Here is a 26,428-nt window from a genome sequence, read left to right as displayed (position 1 = left end):
CTATCTTGACTATTTCTATTTCCCTCCAGATAACAAGCCTATATTTTGACTATTTCTGTTTCCCCTCTGTCTCCAGATAACAAGCTTATCTTGACTATTTCTGTTTCCCTCCAGATAACAAGCCTATCTTGACTATTTCTGTTTCCCTCCAGATAACAAGCCTATCTTGACTATTTCTGTTTCCCTCCAGATAACAAGCCTATATTTTGGCTATTTCTGTTCCCCCTCTGTCTCCAGATAACAAGCTTATCTTGACTATTTCTGTTTCCCTCCAGATAACAAGCCTATCTTGACTATTTCTGCTTCCCTCCAGATAACAAGCCTATATTTTGACTATTTCTGTTTCCCCTCTGTCTCCAGATAACAAGCCTATCTTGACTATTTCTGTTTCCCTCCAGATAACAAGCCTATATTTTGACTATTTCTGTTTCCCCTCTGTCTCCAGATAACAAGCCTATCTTGACTATTTCTGTTTCCCTCCAGATAACAAGCCTATATTTTGACTATTTCTGTTTCCCCTCTGTCTCCAGATAACAAGCCTATCTTGACTATTTCTGTTTCCCTCCAGATAACAAGCCTATATTTTGACTATTTCTGTTCCCCCTCTCCCTCCAGATAACAAGCTTATCTTGACTATTTCTGTTTCCCTCCAGATAACAAGCCTATCTTGACTATTTCTGTTTCCCTCCAGATAACAAGCCTATATTTTGACTATTTCTGTTTCCCTCCAGATAACAAGCCTATCTTGACTATTTCTTTTCCCCCTCTCTCTCCAGATAACAAGCCTATATTTTGACTATTTCTGTTTCCCTCCAGATAACAAGCCTATATTTTGGCTATTTCTGTTTCCCTCCAGATAACAAGCCTATATTTTGACTATTTCTGTTTCCCCTCTGTCTCAAGATAACAAGCCTATCTTGACTATTTCTGTTTCCCCTCTGTCTCCAGATAACAAGCCTATCTTGACTATTTCTTTTCCCCCTCTCTCTCCAGATAACAAGCCTATATTTTGACTATTTCTTTTCCCCCTCTCTCTCCAGATAACAAGCCTATCTTGACTATTTCTGTTTCCCCTCTGTCTCCAGATAACAAGCCTATATTTGACTATTTCTGTTTCCCTCCAGATAACAAGCTTATCTTGACTATTTCTGTTTCCCTCCAGATAACAAGCCTATCTTGACTATTTCTGTTTCCCTCCAGATAACAAGCCTATATTTTGGCTATTTCTGTTTCCCCTCTGTCTCCAGATAACAAGCCTATCTTGACTATTTCTGTTTCCCCCCTGTCTCCAGATAACAAGCCTATCTTGACTATTTCTGTTTCCCTCCAGATAACAAGCCTATCTTGACTATTTCTGTTTCCCTCCAGATAACAAGCCTATATTTTGGCTATTTCTGTTTCCCCTCTGTCTCCAGATAACAAGCCTATCTTTGCTATTTCTGTTTCCCCCCTGTCTCCAGATAACAAGCCTATCTTGACTATTTCTGTTTCCCCCCTGTCTCCAGATAACAAGCCTATATTTTGACTATTTCTGTTTCCCCTCTGTCTCCAGATAACAAGCCTATCTTGACTATTTCTGTTTCCCTCCAGATAACAAGCCTATCTTGACTATTTCTGTTTCCCTCCAGATAACAAGCCTATATTTTGGCTATTTCTGTTTCCCCTCTGTCTCCAGATAACAAGCCTATCTTGACTATTTCTGTTTCCCCCCTGTCTCTAGATAACAAGCCTATATTTTGACTATTTCTGTTTCCCTCCAGATAACAAGCCTATATTTTGACTATTTCTGTTTCCCCCCTGTCTCCAGATAACAAGCCTATATTTTGACTATTTCTGTTTCCCTCCAGATAACAAGCCTATATTTTGACTATTTCTGTTTCCCCTCTGTCTCCAGATAACAAGCCTATCTTGACTATTTCTGTTTTCCCCCTGTTTCCAGATAACAAGCCTATATTTTGACTATTTCTGTTTCCCTCCAGATAACAAGCCTATCATGACTATTTCTGTTTCCCCTCTGTCTCCAGATAACAAGCCTATCTTGACTATTTCTGTTTCCCCCCTGTCTCCAGATAACAAGCCTATATTTTGACTATTTCTGTTTCCCTCCAGATAACAAGCCTATCTTGACTATTTCTGTTTCCCCTCTGTCTCCAGATAACAAGCCTATCTTGACTATTTCTGTTTCCCCCGTCTCCAGATAACAAGGCTATATTTTGACTATTTCTGTTTCCCCCCTGTCTCCAGATAACAAGCCTATCTTGACTATTTCTGTTTCCCCTCTGTCTCCAGATAACAAGCCTATATTTTGACTATTTCTGTTTCCCTCCAGATAACAAGCCTATCTTGACTATTTCTGTTTCCCCTCTGTCTCCAGATAACAAGCCTATCTTGACTATTTCTGTTTCCCCCCTGTCTCCAGATAACAAGCCTATATTTTGGCTATTTCTGTTTCCCCCCTGTCTCCAGATAACAAGCCTATATTTTGACTATTTCTGTTTCCCCTCTGTCTCCAGATAACAAGCCTATCTTGACTATTTCTGGTTCCCCCCTGTCTACAGATAACAAGCCTATATTTTGACTATTTCTGTTTCCCCTCTGTCTCCAGATAACAAGCCTGTATTTTGGCTATTTCTGTTTCCCCCCTGTCTCCAGATAACAAGCCTATCTTGACTATTTCTGTTTCCCTCCAGATAACAAGCCTATATTTTGACTATTTCTGTTTTCCCTCTGTCTCCAGATAACAAGCCTATCTTGACTATTTCTGTTTCCCTTCATATAACAAGCCTATATTTTGACTATTTCTGTTTCCCCTCTGTCTCCAGATAACAAGCCTATCTTGACTATTTCTGTTTCCCTTCATATAACAAGCCTATATTTTGACTATTTCTGTTTCCCCTCTGTCTCCAGATAACAAGCCTATCTTGACTATTTCTGTTTCCCCCCTGTCTCCAGATAACAAGCCTATATTTTGACTATTTCTGTTTCCCTCCAGATAACAAGCCTATATTTTGACTATTTCTGTTTCCCCTCTGTCTCCAGATAACAAGCCTATCTTGACTATTTCTGTTTCCCTTCATATAACAAGCCTATATTTTGACTATTTCTGTTTCCCCTCTGTCTCCAGATAACAAGCCTATCTTGACTATTTCTGTTTCCCTTCATATAACAAGCCTATATTTTGACTATTTCTGTTTCCCTCCAGATAACAAGCCTATATTTTGGCTATTTCTGTTTCCCCTCTGTCTCCAGATAACATGCCTATCTTGACTATTTCTGTTTCCCCTCTGTCTCCAGATAACAAGCCTATATTTTGACTATTTCTGTTTCCCTCCAGATAACATGCCTATCTTGACTTCTTCTGTTTCCCCTCTGTCTCCCCTATTTCTGTTTCTCCAAGATAATTTCAAGCTATTTCTGTTTCCCTCCATCAAGCCTTCTTTGCTATTTCTGTTTCCCCCCTGTCTCCATTATCTTGACTATTTCTGTTTCCCCCCTGTCTCAAGATAACAAGCTTATCTTGACTATTTCTGTTTCCCCCCTGTCTCCAGATAACAAGCCTATATTTTGACTATTTCTGTTTCCCCTCTGTCTCCAGATAACAAGCCTATCTTGACTATTTCTGTTTCCACCCTTCCAAATAACAGTCTTTCCTCAGTTATTAGTTCCCTTACATTTAGAATCATCTTTACTACATAATAACAATGGGATCACATATTTAAAAACAAGATTCCCTACTTTACAAACCAGTTATAAGACAACAATGTAAAACAATGTAATTTATAATGCTATTACTTCATAAAAAGTGACACTCTCAGGACTTGTATTGAGGCAAAAATATAAGCAAAAACCTGCTGGTGCTTTTAAACTAACTTTTGTTTTTTGACAATTATTGAGAATCTCTCCAATGTGAGTTTTCTTCTACATTATTCAATAAAGTCTATCTGGAGACACTAGGATTTTGTACCATAGTATGTCTGCCATACTTCATCTATTTTGTTCACCCAGTCTTGTGACCTTGAATTCTTGTCCTCCAGGTAGTATGTTCGGTTGGGCTATTGGAGAAAAAAATGAAAGTAAAGTTAGCTTCAACTTGAAATTTCATTTAAAATATGTTCTATTCACTTTGCAGTCAACACTGTATTTATAATGATTCCACCTTACCGAATACTGAACTACGATTATCAGATATTAGATCGTTTTTCTTGCCTCCCTATTTTGCACCTAACTTTTCACAATGACTTTTCAACAGGTTTTTCTACACATCAAAAAATCCTATGAAGTCCAATATTTACAAAGAAGATAAAACATGCACAAGACTTTATCTGTGACAATTCTAGGAATTCAATCCTTATCACCATTAAGTTCTATAAGTGGAATATTTACATAAGAATATGGCCTTATTTTTGCTTAAAATGTTTGCATTTCATTTTGCCATAAACTTAAATGCCCAACCGGATACTTACTGTATGTACAAAAAATGTTTTAAAATTCTTAGCCTCTGGTTTCAAGTCTTTTGACCTACAAAAGATAAAAGTTAGTACGTTGTAACTAATGTTGATAGGCAAAAAACCTCCCATGCAGATATCAGTAATTTTCTTATTAAAGAAAATACAGACAAATGTAATCATATTTCAGATTATCATTTCATCGATGGAACTAAATGTCTTCAATCACTGTATATTTCCTTATTAGATCATTGCTCTTTTCATATTCTGTTTTTAATAAAAAGCAGAAATTATTTACCAAGGTATCTGGCCTTTTAACACTTTATTTGTTGGATCAACATAGTAAAGATGTGGACCTTCTGTTAATAGAAACATCCGTCTTCGTGCAAACAAACCCTGAAAATGTATAAGCATGATGTTAAGTAAATATAACTTTATATATGTGTTACAGATAAAACCGATAAAAACTTAAAGAATAACTGGTGTATGGTTGAATATAAGGTATAACACAACACATGAACTTTGTATGGTTGAATATAAGGTATACACAACACATGAACTTTGTATGGTTGAATATAAGGTATAACACAACACATGAACTTTGTATGGTTGAATATAAGGTATAACACAACACAATGAACTTTGTATGGTTGAATATAAGGTATAACACAACACATGAACTTTGTATGGTTGAATATAAGGTATAACACAACACATGAACTTTGTATGGTTGAATGTAAGGTATAACACAACACATGAACTTTGAACTTTGTATGGTTGAATATAAGGTATAACACAACACATGAACTTTGTATTGAATGTAAGGTATAACACAACACATGAACTTTGTATGGTTGAATATAAGGTATAACACAACACATGAACTTTGTATGGTTGAATGTAAGGTATAACACAACACATGAACTTTGTATGGTTGAATATAAGGTATAACACAACACATGAACTTTGTATGGTTGAATGTAAGGTATAACACAACACATGAACTTTGTATGGTTGAATATAAGGTATAACACAACACATGAACTTTGTATGGTTATAACACAACACATGAATAATGTAAGGTATAACACAACACATGAACTTTGTAACACAACACATGAACTTTGTATGGTTGAATATAATAACACAACACATGAACTTTGTATGGTTGAATACACAACACATGAACTTTGTATGGTTGAATGTAAGGTATAACACAACACATGAACTTTGTATGGTTGAATGTAAGGTATAACACAACACATGAACTTTGTATGGTTGAATATAAGGTATAACACAACACATGAACTTTGTATGGTATAAGGTATAACATGAACTTTGTATGGTTGAATATAAGGTATAACACAACACATGAACTTTGTATGGTTGAATGTAAGGTATAACACAACACATGAACTTTGTATGGTTGAATGTAAGGTATAACACAACACATGAACTTTGTATGGTTGAATATAAGGTATAACACAACACATGAACTTTGTATGGTTGAATATAAGGTATAATACAACATATGAACTTTGTATGGTTGAATGTAAGGTATAACACAACACATGAACTTTGTATGGTTGACTGTAAGGTATAACACAACACATGAACTTTGTATGGTTGACTGTAAGGTATAACACAACACATGAACTTTGTATGGTTGAATGTAAGGTATAACACAACACATGAACTTTGTATGGTTGAATATAAGGTATAACACAACACATGAACTTTGTATGGTTGAATATAAGGTATAACACAACACATGAACTTTGTATGGTTGAATATAAGGTATAACACAACACATGAACTTTGTATGGTTGAATGTAAGGTATAACACAACACATGAACTTTGTATGGTTGAATATAAGGTATAACACAACACATGAACTTTGTATGGTTGAATGTAAGGTATAACACAACACATGAACTTTGTATGGTTGAATGTAAGGTATAACACAACACATGAACTTTGTATGGTTGAATGTAAGGTATAACACAACACATGAACTTTGTATGGTTGAATATAAGGTATAACACAACACATGAACTTTGTATGGTTGAATGTAAGGTATAACACAACACATGAACTTTGTATGGTTGACTGTAAGGTATAACACAACACATGAACTTTGTATGGTTGAATATAAGGTATAATACAACATATGAACTTTGTATGGTTGAATGTAAGTTTTAACACAACACATGAACTTTGTATGGTTGAATATAAGGTATAATACAACACATGAACTTTGTATAATTGACTGTAAGGTATAACACAACACATGAATTTTGTGTGGTTGACTGTAAGGTATAACACAACACATGAACTTTGTATGGTTGAATATAAGGTATAACACAACACATGAACTTTGTATGGTTGAATATAAGGTATAACACAACACATGAACTTTGTATGGTTGAATGTAAGGTATAACACAACACATGAACTTTGTATGGTTGAATATAAGGTATAACACAACACATGAACTTTGTATGGTTGAATGTAAGGTATAACACAACACATGAACTTTGTATGGTTGAATGTAAGGTATAACACAACACATGAACTTTGTATGGTTGAATGTAAGGTATAACACAACACATGAACTTTGTGTGGTTGACTGTAAGGTATAACACAACACATGAACTTTGTATGGTTGAATATAAGGTATAACACAACACATGAACTTTGTATGGTTGAATGTAAGGTATAACACAACACATGAACTTTGTATGGTTGAATGTAAGGTATAACACAACACATGAACTTTGTATGGTTGTATGGTTGAACTTTGTAAGGTATAACACAACACATGAACTTTGTATGGTTGAATATAAGGTATAATACAACATATGAACTTTGTATGGTTGAATGTAAGGTATAACATAACACATGAACTTTCTATGGTTGACTGTAAGGTATAACACAACACATGAACTTTGTATGGTTGACTGTAAGGTATAACACAACATATGAACTTTGTATGGTTGTATATAAGGTATAACACAACACATGAATGTAAGGTATAACACAACACATGAACTTTGTATGGTTGAAAGGTTAAATGTAAGGTATAACACAACACATGAACTTTGTATGGTTGACTGTAAGGTATAACACAACACATGAACTTTGTATGGTTGACTGTAAGGTATAACACAACACATGAACTTTGTATGGTTGACTGTAAGGTATAACACAACACATGAACTTTGTATGGTTGAATATAAGGTATAATAAAACACATGAACTTGTGTAAGATTGATTAGCATTTGTCTATATTAGGTCAAGCATCTTATATGAATGATATGTAAAAAGTTTTATTGCAATAAAGTTTCACAGATGAAAGTTAGTTCTTAGCTCTACCTATCTACTTATTAGACCACACTCCCATTTAGGGTGATGGGGTTAGGCATCGTTGTCCTGGCAATCAATGCTTGATTCCCTGATGTGAAATGTATTAGATCATGGAAGATTTCCCCATATACTCTGGTTTTCTCCCACAATAAGACTGTTATGTGCTTCAATCTAGGCCAACAAGATTGATTACTATAAGCCAATAGCTTGTTTCAGAGTTGTTGTTTATAGTTCAATTCTAAGTAATATGAGGGTTTGAATTCTAAATTTCTAGATACTGCCATGAAAAAGCCTAAGGAATGTGATAAATGGTTAAATAAACTGTGTTAAAAGGGGTGATGTACATCCATACAATAATGTTTCAATCTCAATGATATCAGGATATTATTTATCACTTAATGTAGAAGTCTTTAAGACTCACAAACATACAAACCTTTCTCTTATCTACAAGACCTTGTTTCAGAATGAGGTTGCCTTCCACAAATTTGTGATATTCATTTTCTTTTGCTTGTGTTTCAATCAATGATTTCCTCTCGTCGTCCGAGATCCTTTAATAGATTGTAAATAAGGGTGATTAAGTAAGTTACCTATTTTCCTCTTCAATAAATGTCTCCTTAGATTTTATGTCAGTCACAACTGTCTCTCTCATCATAATATAGCTCACAAAGTATGTCATTTCTTATGATCATGTGTCTTTTATAGTCAAGTATCTACTATATTTGTGTGTCCATTAACACTTGTCTCCACTGAGCCATGTCACCTACAGCTGTGTCTCCACTGAGCCACATCCCCTACAGCTGTGTCTCCACTAAGCCATGTCCCCTACAGGTCTGTCTCCACTAAGCCATGTCCCCTATAGGTCTGTCTTCAATAAGCCATGTCCCCTACAGCTGTCTCCACTGAGCAATGTCCCCTATAGGTCCGACTCAACTGAGCCATGTCCCCTACAGCTGTGTCTCCACCAAACTACGTCTCCCCTACAGCTATGTCTCCACTGAGTCATGTCCCCTACAGCTGTGTCTCCACTGAGCCATGTCCCCTACAGTTGTGTCTCCACTGAGCCATGTCCCCTTCAGTTGTCTCCAATGAGCCATGTCCCCTACAGCTGTGTCTCAACTGAGCCATGTCTCACCTACAGCTGTGTCTCCATCGAACCATGTCTCCCCTACAGCTGTGTCTCCACTGCATCATGTCTCTCTAGGTCTATTCTGAACCATGTGTCCCCTATATAGTGTCTCCTATAGCTTGTCCCTGCTGAACCAATAAAGTTGTCTAGTATAACCCTGTCATGAGCAAGCAATATGTCCATACCTGGTAATAAGCTTGCTGTGTAGTAGAATAAACAACAACCCCTCACAATCAATATTGTAGACATGAAATGTTTCCAGGAAGTATATCAAAACTATAAATATTTTCCTGTCACAGTCCTTTTTTATACATGGCTAAGGACACCAATGAAATACTTACACAGTATCCGTAATAATTTCTGCTACTCTCCGATCAGAAAGGCCAGGCTACAGGAAAGCAGAAAAACAAATATGTGAATATCTCGACTGTACTAATTTTTTTTATTTATATTGGAGCATAATAATGTGCCATATCTTGATAAAAAAAATAACAAATGGTCAGGATAACATTGAACTCTTAAAGAGCTAGTGCTGTCTGGAAAACATTTAACACTTAAAGAGCTAGTGCTGTCAGGATAACACTTAACTCTTGGAGAGCTAGTGTTGCCTGGATAACATTTAAGTCTGAGATAAAAACTAGTGCTGTCTGGATAACATTTAAGTCTGAGATAAAAACTAGTGCTGTCTGGATAACATTTAAGTCTGAGATAAAAACTAGTGCTGTCTGGATAATATTTAAGTCTGAGATAAAAACTAGTGTTGCCTGGATAACATTTAAGTCTGAGATAAAAACTAGTGCTGTCTGGATAACATTTAAGTCTGAGATAAAAACTAGTGCTGTCTGGATAACATTTAAGTCTGAGATAAAAACTAGTGCTGTCTGGATAACATTAAAATCTCAGATAGAAGCTAATGTTTTCTAGATAACATTTAACTCTACATACAAACTAGTGCTAAATCTGAGATAGAAGCTAATGTTGTCTGAATAATACAGTTGAAACTTGTTGTCTTCATTCATAACAAAGTCATATCAATCTGATCTGTAACTTCATACATTGTCTCTAGTAGCATATCAAAAGCAAATTATATTTTCATTATTCTGTAAAATATATGATCTATATATGCTTGGCCTAAAAGGGTAGTGTACACGTGTACGGGACAGAATGGCATAAGTACATATGTATTTGAATGGAGTTGTTGTTACATGCTTTGCTGTTTGAATGAATAAACAATAAAAAAGTGCTATCATAGCCCTGCTTCATTCAACTGTAATCAACATCAAGAAATTGATATCAACCTTTGTTTGAGTCGAGATTCAGATGTCAAAATATTTTCCACGGTCCCTTGAATTTTGAGTTTCTACTGTATATAACTAGTGCTGTCTGGATATTTGATTTTTGCTTTTGTTTTTTTTCATACTTTTTATATTTAAAAGTACAAAAACTTTGTACTGTAATGAAAACAAGAAAAGAAGAGTACTCTCTAAGTAAGTCTGTACTTTGTCCAATCAATATCCTCAAAAAATGATGTCAGGTCACTATAGACAGTGTATGATACAGGATCAGGACAAGTGATGGTTCAATCACCTGTACAGACAGTGTATGATACACACACTTCCAACTGCATGTAACAAAGACATTTTCTATACAACAAAAACCTTAAAATGGCAATATCAAATACAATATTTCTTTGTTTTTCTATAGACAGTGTATGATACAGGATCAGGACAAGTGATGTCAGGTCACTATAGACAGTGTATGATACAGGATCAGGACAAGTGATGTCAAGTCACTATAGACAGTGTATGATACAGGATCAGGACAAGTGATGTCAGGTCACTATATGTCAGGTCACTATAGACAGTGTATGATACAGGATCAGGACAAGTGATGTCAGGTCACTATAGACAGTGTATGATACAGGATCAGGACAAGTGATGTCAGGAGAGACAGTGAATGATACAGGATCAGGACAAGTGATGTCAGGTCACTATAGACAGTCAGGATCAGGACAAGTGATGTCACTATAGACAGTGTATGATACAGGATCAGGACAAGTGATGTCAGGTCACTATAGACAGTGTATGATACAGGATCAGGACAAGTGATGTCAGGTCACTATAGACAGTGTATGATACAGGATCAGGACAAGTGATGTCAGGTCACTATAGACAGTGTATGATACAGGATCAGGACAAGTGATGTCAGGTCACTATAGACAGTGTATGATACAGGATCAGGACAAGTGATGTCAGGTCACTATAGACAGTGTATGATACAGGATCAGGACAAGTGATGTCAGGTCACTATAGACAGTGTATGATACAGAATCAGGACAAGTGATGTCAGGTCACTATAGACAGTGTATGATACAGGATCAGGACAAGTGATGTCAGGTGTATGATACAGGATCAGGACAAGTATAGACAGTGTATGATACAGGATCAGGACAAGTGATGTCAGGTCACTATAGACAGTGTATGATACAGGATCAGGACAAGTGATGTCAGGTCACTATAGACAGTGTATGATACAGGATCAGGACAAGTGATGTCAGGTCACTATAGACAGTGTATGATACAGGATCAGGACAAGTGATGTCAGGTCACTATAGACAGTGTATGATACAGGATCAGGACAAGTGATGTCAGGTCACTATAGACAGTGTATGATACAGGATCAGGACAAGTGATGTCAGGTCACTATAGACAGTGTATGATACAGGATCAGGACAAGTGAAGTCAGGTCACTATAGACAGTGTATGATACAGGATCAGGACAAGTGATGTCAGGTCACTATAGACAGTGTATGATACAGGATCAGGACAAGTGATGTCAGGTCACTATAGACAGTGTATGATACAGGATCAGGACAAGTGATGTCAGGTCACTATAGACAGTGTATGATACAGGATCAGGACAAGTGATGTCAGGTCACTATAGACAGTGTATGATACAGGATCAGGACAAGTGATGTCAGGTCACTATAGACAGTGTATGATACAGGATCAGGACAAGTGATGTCAGGTCACTATAGACAGTGTATGATACAGGATCAGGACAAGTGATGTCAGGTCACTATAGACAGTGTATGATACAGGATCAGGACAAGTGATGTCAGGTCACTATAGACAGTGTATGATACAGGATCAGGACAAGTGATGTCAGGTCACTATAGACAGTGTATGATACAGGATCAGGACAAGTGATGTCAGGTCACTATAGACAGTGTATGATACAGGATCAGGACAAGTGATGTCATGTCACTATAGACAGTGTATGATACATGATCACTATAGACAGTGTATGATACAGGATCAGGACAAGTGATGTCAGGTCACTATAGACAGTGTATGATACAGGATCAGGACAAGTGATGTCAGGTCACTATAGACAGTGTATGATACAGGATCAGGACAAGTGATGTCAGGTCACTATAGACAGTGTATGATACAGGATCAGGACAAGTGATGTCAGGTCACTATAGACAGTGTATGATACAGGATCAGGACAAGTGATGTCAGGTCACTATAGACAGTGTATGATACAGGATCAGGACAAGTGATGTCAGGTCACTATAGACAGTGTATGATACAGGATCAGGACAAGTGATGTCAGGTCACTATAGACAGTGTATGATACAGGATCAGGACAAGTGATGTCAGGTCACTATAGACAGTGTATGATACAGGATCAGGACAAGTGATGTCAGGTCACTATAGACAGTGTATGATACAGGATCAGGACAAGTGATGTCAGGTCACTATAGACAGTGTATGATACAGGATCAGGACAAGTGATGTCAGGTCACTATAGACAGTGTATGATACAGGATCAGGACAAGTGATGTCAGGTCACTATAGACAGTGTATGATACAGGATCAGGACAAGTGATGTCAGGTCACTATAGACAGTGTATGATACAGGATCAGGACAAGTGATGTCAGGTCACTATAGACAGTGTATGACTACAGTGATCAGGATCAAGTGATGTCAGGTCACTATAGACAGTGTATGATACAGGATCAGGACAAGTGATGTCAGGTCACTATAGACAGTGTATGATACAGGATCAGGACAAGTGATGTCAGGTCACTATAGACAGTGTATGATACAGGATCAGGACAAGTGATGTCACTATAGACAGTGTATGATACAGGATCAGGACAAGTGATGTCAGCTCACTATAGACAGTGTATGATACAGGATCAGGACAAGTGATGTCAGGTCACTATAGACAGTGTATGATACAGGATCAGGACAAGTGATGTCAGGTCACTATAGACAGTGTATGATACAGGATCAGGACAAGTGATGTCAGGTCACTATAGACAGTGTATGATACAGGATCAGGACAAGTGATGTCAGGTCACTATAGACAGTGTATGATACAGGATCAGGACAAGTGATGTCAGGTCACTATAGACAGTGTATGATACAGGATCAGGACAAGTGATGTCAGGTCACTATAGACAGTGTATGATACAGGATCAGGACAAGTGATGTCAGGTCACTATAGACAGTGTATGATACAGGATCAGGACAAGTGATGTCAGGTCACTATAGACAGTGTATGATACAGGATCAGGACAAGTGATGTCAGGTCACTATAGACAGTGTATGATACAGGATCAGGACAAGTGATGTCAGGTCACTATAGACAGTGTATGATACAGGATCAGGACAAGTGATGTCAAGTCACTATAGACAGTGTATGATACAGGATCAGGACAAGTGATGTCAGGTCACTATAGACAGTGTATGATACAGGATCAGGACAAGTGATGTCACTATAGACAGTGTATGATACAGGATCAGGACAAGTGATGTCAGGTCACTATAGACAGTGTATGATACAGGATCAGGACAAGTGATGTCAGGTCACTATAGACAGTGTATGATACAGGATCAGGACAAGTGATGTCAGGTCACTATAGACAGTGTATGATACAGGATCAGGACAAGTGATGTCAGGTCACTATAGACAGTGTATGATACAGGATCAGGACAAGTGATGTCAGGTCACTATAGACAGTGTATGATACAGGATCAGGACAAGTGATGTCAGGTCACTATAGACAGTGTATGATACAGGATCAGGACAAGTGATGTCACTATAGACAGTATATGATACAGGATCAGGACAAGTGATGTCACTATAGACAGTGTATGATACAGGATCAGGACAAGTGATGTCAGGTCACTATAGACAGTGTATGATACAGGATCAGGACAAGTGATGTCAGGTCACTATAGACAGTGTATGATACAGGATCAGGACAAGTGATGTCACTATAGACAGTGTATGATACAGGATCAGGACAAGTGATGTCACTATAGACAGTGTATGATACAGGATCAGGACAAGTGATGTCAGGTCACTATAGACAGTGTATGATACAGGATCAGGACAAGTGATGTCAGGTCACTATAGACAGTGTATGATACAGGATCAGGACAAGTGATGTCAGGTCACTATAGACAGTGTATGATACAGGATCAGGACAAGTGATGTCAGGTCACTATAGACAGTGTATGATACAGGATCAGGACAAGTGATGTCAGGTCACTATAGACAGTGTATGATACAGGATCAGGACAAGTGATGTCAGGTCACTATAGACAGTGTATGATACAGGATCAGGACAAGTGATGTCAGGTCACTATAGACAGTGTATGATACAGGATCAGGACAAGTGATGTCAGGTCACTATAGACAGTGTATGATACAGGATCAGGACAAGTGATGTCAGGTCACTATAGACAGTGTATGATACAGGATCAGGACAAGTGATGTCAGGTCACTATAGACAGTGTATGATACAGGATCAGGACAAGTGATGTCAGGTCACTATAGACAGTGTATGATACAGGATCAGGACAAGTGATGTCAGGTCACTATAGACAGTGTATGATACAGGATCAGGACAAGTGATGTCAGGTCACTATAGACAGTGTATGATACAGGATCAGGACAAGTGATGTCAGGTCACTATAGACAGTGTATGATACAGGATCAGGACAAGTGATGTCAGGTCACTATAGACAGTGTATGATACAGGATCAGGACAAGTGATGTCAGGTCACTATAGACAGTGTATGATACAGGATCAGGACAAGTGATGTCAGGTCACTATAGACAGTGTATGATACAGGATCAGGACAAGTGATGTCAGGTCACTATAGACAGTGTATGATACAGGATCAGGACAAGTGATGTCAGGTCACTATAGACAGTGTATGATACAGGATCAGGACAGGTGATGTCACTATAGACAGTGTATGATACAGGATCAGGACAAGTGATGTCAGGTCACTATAGACAGTGTATGATACAGGATCAGGACAAGTGATGTCACTATAGACAGTGTATGATACAGGATCAGGACAAGTGATGTCAGGTCACTATAGACAGTGTATGATACAGGATCAGGACAAGTGATGTCAGGTCACTATAGACAGTGTATGATACAGGATCAGGACAAGTGATGTCAGGTCACTATAGACAGTGTATGATACAGGATCAGGACAAGTGATGTCAGGTCACTATAGACAGTGTATGATACAGGATCAGGACAAGTGATGTCAGGTCACTATAGACAGTGTATGATACAGGATCAGGACAAGTGATGTCAGGTCACTATAGACAGTGTATGATACAGGATCAGGACAAGTGATGTCACTATAGACAGTGTATGATACAGGATCAGGACAAGTGATGTCGGGTCACTAAAATCTTGTATGATACAGGATCAGGACAAGTGCTAAAATCACAAAAGTCTCATACAGGCAACTTGGTAATGGATAATTTTTAGAAGGTACTTAAATGTTGTCTCTGGATTGGAAATGCCTGTATGTATGGTTGTAATATGATTAGACATGGACATAAATTAGAAATCAGGAAAACAGATTTTATAGAACTTACCAATAACTTCTCCACCAAATCTCTTGCTATTGGATTAAAACCATCTGGGAACTCATACTCTAGTTTCATAATCTTCTGGAAGATTTGATATTCATGTCTAAAAACAGAAGGAAACAAATTTTTTATTGGTTCTGATTGGTTGTGATACTTTTTTCTGATGAGACCTCATTCTCCTGCATACTTTTGTTTCCAGCGTTAAGATAAGATTAAACAGCTAGGAGGTTACATAACAATGATCTAAACTCAAGTGATGAACAAGAAGTCTCCGTGACCTTTAAAGTCAGATGAACAAGAAGTCCCTGTGACCTTTAAAGTCAGATGAACAAGAAGTCCCTGTGACCTTTAAAGTCAGATGAACAAGAAGTCCCTGTGACCTTTAAAGTCAGATGAACAAGAAGTCCCTGTGACCTTTAAAGTCAGACGAACAAGAAGTCCCTGTGACCTTTCAAGTCAGATGAACAAGAAGTCTCTGTGACCTTTAAAGTCAAGAGATATGAGGAACCATCATTACCCTTAGCAAAATATCACAAATCTAGGCTTTATCACACCTATAAGTAGATTCTAAATTTTTTATACCAACATATGAAACTTATGACATAAGTCCATATGACTATATTGACCTATATATATATGAAAGAGGTCCTAAAGCAAATTGGTCACCTACTCTACAGATTACATAACAGACACTGTTGGTTCATTAAGACAATTCTGCAAACTTGAAAACCTATTCTTCTTCCCAGCATACTACAGACTCAATATTAGCAACCTGGGATTTTAGGTTATTAAGAAGAAGTTGTTTAAAGATTTTAACATATTTGACCCTTTGACCTTGTAATTTAAGTTTTAAAGTATATCAAGATATCAGGAAATCTTTACAGCTCTCTATCCCTTTTCACTAAATATCAAGACCCTTGATGTGATGGTGTTCAAGAAAAGCTGAAAAAAGTTATGTTTCAACTACTTACCCTCCACGGAAAGGAACTAGTCCAGATAACAACTGGTAAATAATACAGCCTAAAGCCCAAAGGTCAGAGCTGGAAAAGCAAAAAAGATATGTCAATTTTGAAGGGCACAGAGAATTTCAAAAGATGATGGCAGTAATGAAACCACAAGTAGATGTAATTACATCTCAGGTTCATCAGCTTGTTGTCTATATTACTTACCTTTAATATAAAAAGTGATAATCAAGTAAAAATAACATCTAAACATATCAGATATCACCTGATCCAAGGGTTACAATCCTTTCATTCTCTGCACCCCTGGACCATGTCATGGCAAAATTGAAGGCATAGGCAGAATAATTTGATTGGTTCCAGGAGAAAAAAAAAAGCCAATCACGGGCTGATACACTTCTTTCAAAGATTACAAAGGAATAAAATCCATCTTCAAAGTCCTAACAATTTACCATTATGCTACCTTGAGATTGCAAAATAGTCTTTTTGTCTTGTCCACAATGGGTTGCAAATAGAACCTTCAATTTTGCCATGACATGTTCCATGTTGGAGTATCGAGGAGAGATTATCACCGCAGAAACATTACAATATATCTGTCAATGTGCCCTGCTCTTCACAGCTGAAGTAAACAAACTTTTGATAAATAAAAATGATTTTCATGATACTCATAAACATTAAAATTGAAATGATTAAACTTTTGTGTGCGCTCCTGAATAAAGCTTGTGGAAGATACATATAACAAATCTAAAAATCCAATCTGTTATATTGTCAGCCGTTTTGAGATATCAAGTAAACCAAACCCAAGCGATCTTAACTGATTTGGCTTCTCAAAAAGCTCTATACATGGTGATCAACTAGACAGATAAACATGCATATTAAAGTGTTATATACTGCACTTTTACAGTGTTCTTACCTGCTACAAGCCGTTTTACTGGTCAGGATTTCTGGCGACACATACTGTGCTGTACCCACAAAAGAATTCTTCCTCTTGGGTTGGTTTCCAGGCTCCGGGGAAGGTTCTTTCAGAAGAACAAATATAAATTATAACTGAATACAACCCATACAAGAAAGAGGTGCTAGATGAGGTAAAATTCTAGATGTTGCTGTTGTACTATTTCACAGTCACAATCACTGGTTATTTAAAGAAACTCCATCGTGAAAACCAGTAGGTCAAGGTCATTTTTTCAAAAATGTTTACAGCCCTTCACCGAAACATAGAAAAAATCATTGCTTCATGATTCTGAGATATATTTGTTTAAGGGAAGGGTACAGTGAGACAATAAGACTGAGCTCAGAATCTGAAACCCAATTAATCTCTCACTGAGGAGGGCTGTGAAATTCACCAGGTAAACAAGCTGTAGACTTATACAAGGACACACTAAATCTGTCACTGAGGAGGGCTGTGAAATTCACCAGGTAAACAAGCTGTAGACTTATACAAGGACACACTAAATCTGTCACTGAGGAGGGCTGTGAAATTCACCAGGTAAACAAGCTGTAGACTTATACAAGGACACACTAAATCTGTCACTGAGGAGGGCTGTGAAATTCACCAGGTAAACAAGCTGCAGACTTATACAAGGACACACTAAACCTGTCACTGAGGAGGGCTGGATTGTAACATGTACCTGGTAAGGTAGTTGTTGACTTATTCAGGGACACTTATCTGTCACTGAGGAGGGCTGGATTGTGATATGTACCTGGTAAGGTAGTTGTTGACTTATTCAGGGACACTTATCTGTCACCGAGGAGGGCTGGATTGTGAAATATATTTCCAAAATAAGTTCACACAAAACGTAGAAGTAGATTGGTGTCATTGTGTGTTAAGAGGTATGTATAATATGCTTCAATTTTTAGATAAGATTCTTAAAAAATCCTTTACCTGGTCCACTGTTTGTTGATTCTTGCTTATCTAATATCTTGGCACTTCCAAAATCTGTTATCTGTATATGCATTCCATCATTCAACAAGATGTTTTCTGGCTTCAAGTCTCTGTCACAAGAAATAGAACAGTTGACATCATCTTCTTTTTTCTCAATCAGTAAATCAGTAATCAGTGATAATAACATAGATTTTATAATTACACTTCATCTTTTGAAAATGTCAATAAAACTTTGTGTTTTCCTGGAGCAATTGCCTCCATGTATATAGGTGCATTTATTTACATTTATTGCAGATGAGCAAACTGGGGATAAGATGTTACTATGTAAAAGATATCTGAATGGATGCAATTGAGAAAACAAGGATGCACAATAACAAAAAAAACAAGAGGCCTACAGGGACTATATCACTCATCTGGCTTAGTTTGGCTGAACTTTTTTCCAAAATAAAGGAAAAGGATTTTACATGGTTTGTATCTATTTCATCTATTATCTCTCAACTTGCTACCCTCACCAGATCAGTGAAACCAATTATACAAGTCTCTTTCACCCAAGAATACTTAAAACCAAATTTTGAAAGACATCCTGTCATTCCTACAGAATAAACAAGGATTTAAAGATTTCTATTTTTCCTATTGAGCCCCATCTCTTCTATCCACGGGGGTCTGACACCCACTGTTTACATAAAGTTGATTTCTCTTCGGATGTTCCATACCAACTTTTGTAACAGAATCTTGACATTCCTACTGATGAGAGATTTTAAAGAATTGCACTCTTCCCATACTGGGCCCTTTCCTCAAGCCCCAGGGGGCCAAGACTGATCATTTATACAAAATTGCTTCTCCTCTTCACCCTAAAATGTTTCAGACCAAATTTGGACAGAAGCCTGACATTCCTACCAAAGATGGATTTTAAAGAATTTGCTCATATCCCCTATTGGGCTCCATCTCTCTGGACCAATGGACCTAGACTCACTGCTCATTCAAAATAAGAGTCCACATCACCTAGTAAGGCTTCAACCCAAATTTGGACAAAATCGTTCCTACAGAAAAAGGATTTTAAAGAAGTTGCTAAAATTTCTCCCTTTTCGTCAAAAACTGCTTAGTAAATCATGACTAGTAGTGTTTTAAAGAAATTGTTATGGACAAGCGATAGACAGACAGATGATGGATGTCACTGTATGGCATAAAAAACTATTTTTCTTTTTCCTTTATTTTTTTTCTGTTAGATGTTAATGAAACAAAGGGTGAGATTGCGATCATTATGTAAACATTACAGATCTAATCTATATCAGCTAACTACTTCGTTAACCACTGCTAACTGACAAGAACAGAAAAAGGACATAACATTTAAAAAAGTGTTCACATGATGTCAATTATACCACAAAATCTTCTGCTTCATTCCCACACCCTTTAACATATCATTATACCACAAAATCTTCTGCTTCATTCCCACACCCTTTAACATATCATTATACCACAAAATCTTCTGCTTCATTCCCACACCCATTATACCACAAAATCTTCTGCTTCATTCCCACACCCTTTAACATATCATTATACCACAAAATCTTCTGCTTCATTCCCACACCCTTTAACATATCATTATACCACAAAATCTTCTGCTTCATTCCCACACCCTTTAACACAAAATCTTCTGCTTCATTCCCACACCCTTTAACATAACATCATTATACCACAAAATCTTCTGCTTCATTCCCACACCCTTTAACATATCATTATACCACAAAATCTTCTTCTTCAATCCCACACCCATAAACATATCATTATACAACAAAAACCACAAAATCTTCTGCTTCATTCCCACACCCTTTAACATATCATTATACCACAAAATCTTCTGCTTCATTCCCACACCCATTATACCACAAATCTTCTGCTTCATTCCCACACCCATTATACCACAAATCTTCTGCTTCATTCCCACACCCTTTAACATATCATTATACCACAAAATCTTCTGCTTCATTCCCACACCCTTTAACGTATCATTGTCTTCTCTATCTCTTTTTGTTACAATTTCTTCTTAAATTGTCATAAATTGAAAATCTGATGGTTTCCTGTCAAGTATATATATTTCACTTGTATGACTTAATATACCTTTGCACTAAGACAAAAAATGTTTGTATATTGTGTTTTTACACATGAAAAAAGTGATATAAATGAAATATATACTGATTTTAAACAGAGAGGTGAGATTTTATCAATAAGCAAGCAACATGAAAATTGCTCCACCCTGAAGAAACTTTGTAACCCCATGAGAAAAGTTTTAAATATACAGAATGTTGCTTTGCTGTACCTGTGAATTATACCCAGACTATGCATGTGTTCCAGAGCCAGAACAAGTTCTGCTGCATACCACCTGGTACAGTTCTCATCAAAACAAGACAATCTATTGAGGTAGTCCAACAGTTCTCCTTGTCTAGCATAGCTCAGCACAAAGTCTGTATAGTTAAGGAAAGTTATGGTGTTCTCATTTTCCATCTACAGTCGTCCTTTTTAACTACAAGGACCACATTTATTGGGCACCAATGTATACAGTATACAGTACTATCATTGGTTAAAATATTAAATTATAGAATAGAAATATTTCAAGTCTGGCACCATTTATACTAATTCATATAAGCATCCAGGATATTGTACTTCAATGGGTTATTACGTATTACAGGCGGTGAGTTTATCAAATAAAAAAAATTAAGAATAAGGATAAGATGCCTATTAAATGAAACTTGGTTTTGGATGTAATGAACGACCCATGAATGTTGTAATACCTTGGTAGACAATAGTGATATGGAACTGAATTATGGTGATACATTAAATTAACCATGTTACACAAGGATACAGAGTCTGTCTTGGTCCTGAAAGGTGTAGAAGAGACGTATAAAGAAAGCATGATTAAGTTTCATCAATACTTCCTTCTCTCTCATCACATACTGGGTCTTCTTCTCACGCATTATATGCCGTTTGTCCAGAACTTTGACTGTAAATAAACATATCATGTCAAATTCATATAATTAGAAAAAACTAGAATAAACTGGGTTTAGATTTTGGATAATACATAATACTACTTAAAATAATTGCAGTTACATCTTAAAACGTCAGAATTTTGTATAAACAGCCCTACTTAAAATGTTCTCAAGTTTTCATTTATTCTTCAGTATAAGGATATGTAGAAACAACAGGGGAATCCATTGAATGATAATCAGAAATATTGTAACATATCTGTTACAGGTTTAGTGGAACTAGGACCATCAGGCAACAAGGGGAACCTACACCTGAAATTTGAGAATGATCCATAAAATGCTAAAGAATGATTTGAACAACACACCATCTGATGTTGTGCTTAAAAAAGTCCACTCACCTGCAAATTCATTGCCAGATTCTATCTCTTTTGCCAAATACACCTAAAATACAATGTTTTTGCATTTATTAAAGCATATAGTCATATTTATATCGGTTCAACAACAGAAATTGATTCTGCTGATAATACTATTCAACTGTTTGATTATTAAGATAAAAATTGGGCAAAAACAATTAATTTCAGTCTTGAACCTTATCAATCAATCAAGACTTTTGTCCAATGTTATGTAACAAAACATGAGGCCTAAAGGGTCACCTGTGTTTTATAAATGCTGTTCTTGTTATATCTGTCACAGAAACCATCTAGTTAAGAAAGTAAGACTACATTGTACAAGTAATGCAAATTCAAAATATGCATAACAATAACTTCCACCTCATGTTAAGGATTCTAACCATGTCTGGATTATTTTCAATAAAAACTAAACACTGACATGTCAGAAAAGGTCCTGCTACATGTCTGACCCTTGATTGAGATCAAATTGCTGAATAATGACGTAACAAAATATTTACCAGGTCAGAAATGTTAAATTTGCCTTTAACCTTTGACCTTATGACATTGAGCTTTGGTCAATTCATACCTGCTTTGATTAAGACAAATTTTGCTTCATAATATCATTACAAGGTGTACATTAGTTACAAGATAAAAATCTGACCTTTGATCCTGGCATCAATGACCTTGACCTTCTATCATACAACTTCTTTTTTATTCTGATCAACTTTAATTCACAATGCCATAGCAATATATTTATCACTGAAATATTCAAAATGAGACACTGACATTTGACCTGATGACATTGACCAGTCTAGGAACTTTTCATTTGATTCTGGCCATTTTTAAGAAAATATTGCCCAGTAAACATGTGAAATTTTTATCTTGACTTTTGACATAGCTTTTTGAATTTGACCTTAACCTTTGAAATGATAACCTTGACATGCAGTCATTTTATCTCATTTGATTTCAGCAAAAATGTTTTCATTATGTCATTTTTATATCTCTATATACAGTAATGGTGACCTTGACCTTTGTTACCAGAGCAAGAAAAACACTTGAGAGCTAGCATTTCCTGTGAAAAAGCAATGGAATTGTCCGAGTATAATCCCTCAAACTGAACTGCAGATCTTTCATGATTTTCTATCTATTAACAGTGATCTTATAACCATTCAGGCATTTCCATAGCAGAAGCTTTGAGCAAAGTTTGAGAGTCATTGGCCCAACAGAACTTAAGGCCAAAATTTAGACAGAGGGACAACCTGATCACTATCAGGCACCTGCATCATCTGTCAAGGCTGTACTTAAACAGGTTACGCCCCTTCCCAATGAGAACTACAAGAGGCCAGTGTCATCAAAGTCACAATTTCGTTTAAGAAGTTTTAAAACCTTTTGTCCATGAAGAGTATTTAATTCAACATACATAATCATTAAGAATAATATTTTTGATATTTGAGTAAATCTGACCCATTTTTGCCCTAACCATCAGCTTCTAGGGATCAGTCAGTATCAATATGAGCATAATCATACAGTCATCTTACACTAATAAATATAACCAAGGGAAATCAAACAAATTACACTCAAAAAATATTTTTTCTTTATAAACTATAGTCAAGCTGGGGTCTTGAAAAGAAGATTTTTTGGAATTTTAGTCAATTTGACCCCTGTAGCACCACCTGGTGGCCCTTTTGGATAAATAAGGGTCAATATGTGCATACCATCAAACTGACAGTCCTATATCATCTCATACCAATAACTTGAAACAAGTTTGAATTATTTCACTCTGAAATGTATTTTCCTTATATCTACTGTAGTATACTTGACCCCGCCTCAGGGGATAATGTGAAACCAAGGTTTCAGTACATTCACAATTTAGTATCTTGAGAAGGCCTCAGGCATCTGAGGGTGGAGTGAAGAGAGGTGGGAGGATGGGGGTAGGGGGGATGTCCTTATAATTTGCAACATTGTTTTGGTTTACCATGGAAGTCACTGGTTCAGGACTCTTTGAGAGTTCAAAAACGTTGAATGCTTCAAAGAATTCAGGACAGACGACAGCATGGTTTTGTAAAAAATGTTACATGATAATCAAAGTTTCATTACTGTTGAAAATGATCCTTCCCCAATGACTTTTCCAAATATGAAGTCATTTGGGGTTTTCTTGGTGGCTTTCTTCCCATTTAACTTGGCCGAGTCGTCCTGTGACATTCTCTTGGACTCTTACTTCAAGCTGCGTCTGAAAATATAAGTTATGATCGTAAATCCAAGGCATAATTATCAAATTATCAAGTTCTGCAATACCATGAGTATGTCAAAGAAGGCACTGTGGAGAAAACTAAATACATTATTTTAACACATTTTTTATAAACAATCTAGATAAGCTTGGACTTAAATCTAAAAAAAAAAAATCATGATTGAATAGATGTATATACACTAGCTTGATGATGATACATATAACTAGAACATTGACAAATGATGGAAAACATTCAAGTCATTCTGTCTTTTCTGGTACCAATGTTATGTTGATCAATTCAGTCTTAATTTGATGAGAAATCTGGATTAATTTGAAACTATGTTCAGGCATTTTTCAATCAGAAATTATAGTCTCATATAGATCTACATAACATTAATTCCACCATTTGGTAAAAGACTTGGGTCTGTTCAAACTTATTTACAGTAAATGTTTAAAAGGACTTAATATTTACATTTCAAATGATCCTGCATTTACATAATTAATTGATTACTCTGTACAGTAACTATCCCTCAAATGTAGGACTATGAACCAAATGTGGGATTGCATCCAACTTTTTTAATATTTAAGAGCCATTGGTAAAACAGGACTGTACTTTCAAACATGTTATCAATATGCTATACTTTGAACAGCCCCTTGCATAAAAGAATGATAGAACCATGATGTCTGATTTTACATCAGATCCAGTTTTTCATCATGAGGGAATAAATTACAGCTTCAATTTGGAAACAAAGATATTATGGAGGGGATGATGCTGAGGTTGAAATGGATGAGAAGTGAAATGTTTGAATACCAAATTATGGGGGAGGGGGCAAGTCGCTTTGGTACCAGGATGTTTCGGTACTTCCAAAAACTGTTGTTTCAGTAGATTGAAAATACCAGTTATTTCTATTTATTTATGTATTTAGTTAGGTTTCCTAAGGTGCTTTGTCATTAATAAAAATTGCTCATTCAGTTCCTGAAAACCTGTGACTTCAAAATGATACTCTAGCTTTGTGAGCCATTTTGCAAGAACTAAAACGACTTTTGTAAGTACCGAAACAACTCGTTGTCGAAACAATTTTGTACCGAAATGACTAGAATTCCGTTATTAATAAAACATCAATAGTTTATTCTCAAGATATTGGATGAGGTACACAATACCATATTTGAATCAAACTTGATGTAGTTGAGAATTGTTTGTCACAGACTGTGATTTTTATATTTAGTAATTTGGCAAAGTACAGGCCTGTTCCAACTTGGCATCAATCAGTAAGTCTTCCGATCTGACTGTTCGGTAATCAGTTATTCGCTTCAGTTGCATCCTTCCGGGTGAATTTTACTCGCATTTAAACTAATATTTAAAACACTTTATATACTACAGTGTCCTACACATGTGTATTGATAAAGTATGTAAGGAAACCACACCTACCCCAGTCTAAACATTATTTCTCAAATGAAAACCCCAAAAATGCATCACTTTCTCTTCAGCAAGGCAAATGTAAACTTGAACGGAAGTTAATTTACTTAAAAACGGATGTTCATTTTAGGCATGCGCAACTAGCTGTTATAAGGTTAAAGTGAAAAAATCATTAATTATGAGTCTTTTGCTACATCGTGATACATATGAACAACCCAGTTATTTCAAAACAGCTTTTGTGATTGTTTCAGACAATTTTCAATAGAGAAACCATGGGAAACGATATATTACACTTAACAGAATGTGACGTCACACCTGTCACATCCGGGATATTCTATTAGCATGGCGGCTGCAATAATCTTATTTCCGGATAACCAGGAAAGGTTTGTTTTCAACTTTCACGGGATACTTAACTTTTAATTGCACTGTTTCAGGGTAGGGAAGCTACAAACTAACAAAATTGATTTTCATGCCAACCCATTACCGAATTTATGATACATTTACCAAGGACATTCTTTATTTATCCATCATTCCCCTTATCATATTACCTGTTATGTTATTTGTGTATGCGATTGGGATTACTTAGAAGTATGTCATGTATAACATGCAACGTGTGGTATATATACCACATCTTTATGTTTTTGTGTTCCTTAACACTTCAGCTTTAATTCTCCAAGGATGACAAATTATTATTATGACGTCTAACTTTGTCGACA

At 36.4% G+C, this 26,428-nt stretch overlaps 1 protein-coding gene across 1 annotated transcript in view; it reads right to left on the bottom strand.

Moving 5' to 3' along the window:
• Nucleotides 1–3,950: 3,950 nt before the first annotated feature.
• The window catches only part of LOC132559041 (3-phosphoinositide-dependent protein kinase 1-like), a 49,162-nt gene continuing 26,684 nt past the window's right edge, over nucleotides 3,951–26,428 (bottom strand). Inside the window, exons 3-16 of the mRNA XM_060223648.1 lie at nucleotides 24,166–24,279; nucleotides 22,078–22,120; nucleotides 21,559–21,696; nucleotides 21,016–21,160; nucleotides 18,699–18,808; nucleotides 17,730–17,835; nucleotides 16,829–16,897; nucleotides 15,864–15,960; nucleotides 10,508–10,525; nucleotides 9,280–9,326; nucleotides 8,246–8,360; nucleotides 4,744–4,841; nucleotides 4,464–4,518; nucleotides 3,951–4,052 (exon numbers count right to left, since the gene is read on the bottom strand). Coding sequence (XP_060079631.1) covers nucleotides 3,951–4,052; nucleotides 4,464–4,518; nucleotides 4,744–4,841; nucleotides 8,246–8,360; nucleotides 9,280–9,326; nucleotides 10,508–10,525; nucleotides 15,864–15,960; nucleotides 16,829–16,897; nucleotides 17,730–17,835; nucleotides 18,699–18,808; nucleotides 21,016–21,160; nucleotides 21,559–21,696; nucleotides 22,078–22,120; nucleotides 24,166–24,279 — 1,257 coding nt within the window. The remainder of the gene's footprint in view (nucleotides 4,053–4,463; nucleotides 4,519–4,743; nucleotides 4,842–8,245; nucleotides 8,361–9,279; nucleotides 9,327–10,507; nucleotides 10,526–15,863; nucleotides 15,961–16,828; nucleotides 16,898–17,729; nucleotides 17,836–18,698; nucleotides 18,809–21,015; nucleotides 21,161–21,558; nucleotides 21,697–22,077; nucleotides 22,121–24,165; nucleotides 24,280–26,428) is intronic.

Source organism: Ylistrum balloti, unplaced genomic scaffold (assembly GCF_031769215.1).
Source record: "Ylistrum balloti isolate Yb309-2 unplaced genomic scaffold, AGI_CSIRO_Ybal_v1 Utg370844, whole genome shotgun sequence".
NCBI lineage: Eukaryota > Metazoa > Mollusca > Bivalvia > Pectinida > Pectinidae > Ylistrum > Ylistrum balloti.
Note: the sequence above shows the minus strand (reverse complement) of the source record. Positions and strands in the feature narration are given on the sequence as shown.